The 5,243-nt window shown below is 33.0% G+C and overlaps 1 protein-coding gene across 1 annotated transcript; it reads right to left on the reverse strand.

Annotated features, from left to right (window-relative positions):
- Positions 1–2,447: 2,447 nt before the first annotated feature.
- Positions 2,448–4,667, reverse strand: LOC118277411 (zinc finger MYM-type protein 1-like). The gene is made up of 2 exons (XM_050705057.1): positions 2,901–4,667; positions 2,448–2,717 (listed from the first exon to the last, which is right to left on the reverse strand). Exons 1-2 carry the CDS (start codon positions 4,387–4,389, stop codon positions 2,512–2,514), a joined length of 1,695 nt encoding a protein of 564 aa, XP_050561014.1. The 5' UTR covers positions 4,390–4,667; the 3' UTR covers positions 2,448–2,511.
- Between the last annotated feature and the right edge of the window lie 576 nt (positions 4,668–5,243).

Genomic DNA, 5,243 nt, shown 5'->3' on the forward strand with positions numbered 1-5,243 from the left:
TAAATATCGAAGTAAACAGTAGGTAAGTGACATTAATTGGCTTGTTAATAACGAGTTGATATTCGGTAATTACATTTGCATAATTGCGTTTCAGGCTTCATTTGTACGATGAGAATCGTTGGCGCAGACATGGATGACTACTCGCGTTTTTTTTCAACATGAGAATCGTATAAGTTTTTTTGACTGCAATGTTATATGTATTTTATTTTAATTTTGTATTCTTTGTCCTGTTTTTGAAGTTTTCTATGAGACTATAAGATAGGTAAATGATCAAATAATGCACCGGAGATATTGTATTTTATTTTAAAAGAGTAACAGTAGAGTTTCTTGCTGATTCTTCTCTATTCGAAGCTACACTTTGGAACGAGCATGTAGCTTCACTGACAGATAGACTGACGGACAATTCAATTTGACGTATCACAATTGCCTAATTTAAGATTAATTGAAATAAATACTTGATGACTTTGACTTCGAACACACAAGCCTTTACGCCGCATATTAAGAAACATTTGTATTTTCAACTTCCTACGAAACTACGGTATTCTAAAATTTCCGTTTATTCTCGAAGCATCTAAATATCACACCGACTCGAACGCTAGTTCATATCGAGTGTCAGGAAACTCGTTTATCGTAAGAAAAATAGATTCAACTTGGCGTATTCTTATTTCAATTGAAGTTATTCACAAGCAGCGTTTCAAGCTGCACAATTCTCCAGAAATTTATAGCTTGAAGTTATTTCAGCCACAGTGCTTTTGTCGAGTTAGCTTTTCGAGCTGTTACGAATGGCGTCGGTAAAAATATTAACGACTTTTAAAATGCTATTTGTTTTTGTGTTTTTTTTAAGCCATGTCGCATTGTTTGTGTTTTGTTTTTGCTTTACGTACCTAACTGTTTTGTCGTTGTTCTGCTTTTGTTGAATTGAATTTGGTTCTAGATAGTGTTTTGTTACACCGACTAGGACTATATTTTTTTTATATGTTTGGTGGGTCGACGTTTGGCCGATATCACGACACGACCGATGGTAAGTGACGATGCGGACTACGATGGAGCACGGCTGCCCATGAGCAACTTAATCGATAAGTTTGTCTTCTCAAAAATCTATCTACTCTAATAAATGAAATTGGAGCGTCTGTTTGTAATATTAAAATAACCTTTTTGTGTCTGTCTGGCTGTTTGTTCCGGCTAATCTCTGAAATAGCTGGACATACAATTTGAATTATTCAAATTAAATAAACATAGAAGCACCAATTAAACAGCATAATAATATCATAATAATTCATTACAACAATAACTAAAGCCAATGTTTATTTTAATAACAATAACATACGCTTAATGTATATTAGCCAATAGCCTCTATGTAAATACAGGCTGCTAGCTTTCAGTAGTAATGAGATAGTGTACTCGCTTGAATAACTATGTACACTGGATGTACTGAGGTAGGCATTAATCGATCAACGGTCGTTGTGTGAACAATGTGCATATTGTTTAGGCAAATTAGATAGATGTAAAGTGTATTAGTAATTACGTTAGTCGAGCTAGAGTATGATCTTGTGAGTTTGGATATAATATTATGTCCTCTGTTATATACATATAAGGTCGATATTCTGTTAGCTATATGGGATTGTTAAAAACGGTTTGACTGAACCGTCTTAAAAACAAAAAGCTTTCTTTGCACTTGAAAGAGCCTTAACATAATTTTATTATAACTTCCGTGAGACATATTAAATTTGCTGCTGGTAGCAAAACCACTATCGCCGCGTTGTGTTTCACGGAATGCTACTCATGAGTATGAACCTCTAGCATGGCTTGCAACTAATCGAGTTCCTCGTCAAACAGTTACGTTAGTAAACCGATAACATAATAATTTATTTAGTACCTACACAGTTCGTTATGAAAGTCTACAGTGTGTCAAAATACAATTTGCTTAATAACTAACTACATCAATTAACTAGATAGAATTAGAACGCAATAAAAATGAACGTAAAAAAAACAATAATAAATATTTCCTCTTTATAATACACCTTACAGATTGATATTAAAAAATAATAATAATACTGAAACAGTATCCAATAATACACAGGACGTGTCCAGGAAATTGACGTCCGGCCAATATTGCAGAAGCTCTAGAATAAAAAAAAAGGTTTTACGGACCTTCCACAGATTATATTCGCTTTATCTTCGTGTAGGTAAATGGAGCGATATGGCGTGGGAGTCGGGTTTTTTATCGAACGTTTTTAGGGAACGATGATTTGAAATCGAATATCGTATTTGTGCGCTTTTTGTTGATGAAACTATGTACCTTTGTACCTGTGTGTGTAAAATAATGCTGTAATGTGTTAAGATTACTCTCAGTGGCGTAGCGTGCGTTGGCGGGACCCCGTATAAAAAATTGTTTGGGGGCCCTTATATTGTTTGGGGGTAAAGATTTTTCACAAAAGAAAAAAATATTGTGAAAAGAAATATTTATTTATCATAACATAATTTAACCATTTTACAAATAAAAATCAAATTTTAAATATTCATTCTCCTTGCCTTTTTTTCGGCAAACTGATTTATTAAATCATTTATGGCTGATGATGATTTTAGTTTTTCTAAAGTTTCTACCTCTATGGACAATAGTGAGAGGTCTGACAGCCGTTCTTGTCCCATCGAAGTTCTTAAGTAATTTTTTATCAGTTTTAATTTTGAAAAACTTCTTTCAGCAGTTGCGGTTGTAACTGGAAGAGTCAAGAATAAAAAGCATGCTGTGATTACCTCGGGAAAACTAGATGCAAGACTATTGAATTTTACTAGCAATAATTCAATGAGTTCTTTGATGGAATAAATTTTTTGAATTTCAGATTTTAAGCATGTTTTTAGAGCCTTTAATTGGTCACAAAGATTAACTGAGATGTCCTTACTGTATTTAACCGACAGTTTTCCGGAAGCGATAAATATCTCTTCGTTTGAAGAAGATAGGAGTTTCTCCGGTTGTAATATTTCGAACATACTACTCAGGTCGCAAAGGCTCTGAAATCTTTCTTTAGTTTGAGAAATTAATATATCTAAACAACAATAGTATACATTGACTTTGAAATAGGATTCCGGGTCGGAAATTCTCTCATCTTGTGATAATTCATCAAAAAAACGCTTCGTTATCTTTCGCCTACTGTTTTTAAAAACAGTTGTTACCCCCCACTCTTTTGCTAAATCTTTGGACTCATTTAGCAAACTATTAAATGAAATCTGATTTCTTAATTGGCACAGTCTATTTAAAAGATTACTTAATAAAATACTAGATTTCTGTAAGTCATTATTTTCATGCTGTAGAGCTTTAGAAATAGGATTAATAATTTCAAATAGTGAAGAAAAAAATGTAACGAGCACTAAGAAATCATAACTCTCCAAAATATTAATTATATTTTTACATTCTTCACGTTCATCTTTTTTATTTGAAATTAAATTTAGTTGGTACAAAGTTTTCATGATTAGTAAAAAATTTTTCTTTACCGCTAATAAAGCGTCGTTCCTAGAAGACCATCTGGTTGGACATACCTTTTTGAGGGTAATCAAATATTTTTCAGATGGATCGTCACTTAGCATAGCCCAGCGTTTTATACTATTGCCAAAAAAAGTATATATTTTTTCTAAATTATCGAAAAAAGTCGATACTTCACGAACGTGTCTCGCAGCATCGTTTAAAACCAAGTTTAAAGCGTGCGCAGCACAATGAACATAATCGGCATTTGGAGCATGCTCTTTTATTAGGGTTTGTAATCCTCCATAAACACCCGACATAACATTTGCTCCATCGTAACCCTGTCCTCTACATTTAGTCAAATCAATTCCATATTCTTTAGTCAAATTTAAAATGTCAGTTTTCAGACCTGCAGCACTGCAATCGGTTACTGCTATAAATCCTAAAAAGGACTCACAGATTTTTATTTCTTTAGGCACATTATCATCATTTTCTGTAACCGAGATATATCGAAAAACTACAGAAAGTTGGTCAATTTTTGACAAGTCTTGTGTTGTATCCAGAATTATTGTCAGAAATGGAGCTTTTTTAATTTCTGAGATAATATTGTTCCTAACGGTGGTACCAAGCAAACTAATAATTTCGTTTTGAATCGTAGGACTTAAATAATTTATTTCGCCTTTCGGTTTTAGAAGAAGTTCTTTTAAAGTTGCATCATAGTTAGATAGCAAACGTAAAATTGCCATAAAATTTCCAGAATTAGAATCATGCCCTCTCAAAGATAGATTACAAGATGCTAAAGTAATTATAACATTAATTATACGATGCAGTACATCTCTCCAGAATGTAATTTTACTATTGATTTCACTTTGCAATAGAGTATCGATGGTATTTCCTTGCAACCAATTATTATAAGAGAGTGAGGCATTCATATGCTGCTGTGACTTTTCATGGTCAAGTATAGTTTGCGTAAAATTGCTTCTAACCGAAACACCGTTAACCCAAGCAGAGGAGTATGATTTGTTTTGACGATCTGCTAATAACCAACAGAAGTGACAGTACGGTTTGTTTAAAACGTTAGAATAACATAACCATGGTCTTACAAGTTTTATGCCTGCCTGATTGAAATATGAATAGTAATAGGCCGAAAAAGGTCGGTTACTTTCTGAATCTTTTGGAAATGGTCCTTGTGGTTTAAATGGACCCAATTTAAAAATTATTTTTCGTTCGCATTCAGATAAATTGTCACCAAAATTTCCTCTATCTGATGAAATTATATTACAATCTTCAAATATATCAGAATCGTTGACTTGGTGTTCTTCAATTTCTGGATGGACATCCGATGAAGTATGTGCTTGGCTTTCTTCTATTTCCGAATGGATATTTGACGAAGAACGTGCTTCAGAAGAATCTAAAAATAAACGAGTATTCGTTAAAAAATAAATACGAATGCTTTGATACTAAACTAAAAAGAGTTATATATAAATAAATAACTTTACTGAGGGTCACAGTTAGAGAGTGTTCAGTTCAGACGCATACAGACTCTACACTGATAAAAAAGCTAACTTGACTCAAGAGCCAAAATCTTGAACCAAGAAACTCATTTGGAAGAAAATGAGTTTCTTGAATGAAGAGAATAAATTCTTGAGTCAAGAAATTGTTCTTGATTCAAGTAAATTTTTCTTGTCTCAAGAATTTATTCTCTTGATTCAAGAAACTCATTTTCTTCCAAATGAGTTTCTCGGTTCAAGATTTTGGCTCTTGAGTCAAGTTAGTTTTTTTATCA

Source organism: Spodoptera frugiperda, chromosome 26 (assembly GCF_023101765.2).
Source record: "Spodoptera frugiperda isolate SF20-4 chromosome 26, AGI-APGP_CSIRO_Sfru_2.0, whole genome shotgun sequence".
NCBI lineage: Eukaryota > Metazoa > Arthropoda > Insecta > Lepidoptera > Noctuidae > Spodoptera > Spodoptera frugiperda.

What these genes read in the sequence shown, in the direction of transcription:
- LOC118277411 (XM_050705057.1), bottom strand. Translation starts at nt 4,389, where the DNA reads ATGAATGCCTCACTCTCTTATAATAATTGGTTGCAAGGAAATACCATC. An exon ending in AAAACTGTCGGTTAAATACA is followed by an intron (nt 2,718 to 2,900) that starts GTAAGGACATCT and finishes TGACTCTTCCAG; the next exon opens with TTACAACCGCAACTGCTGAA.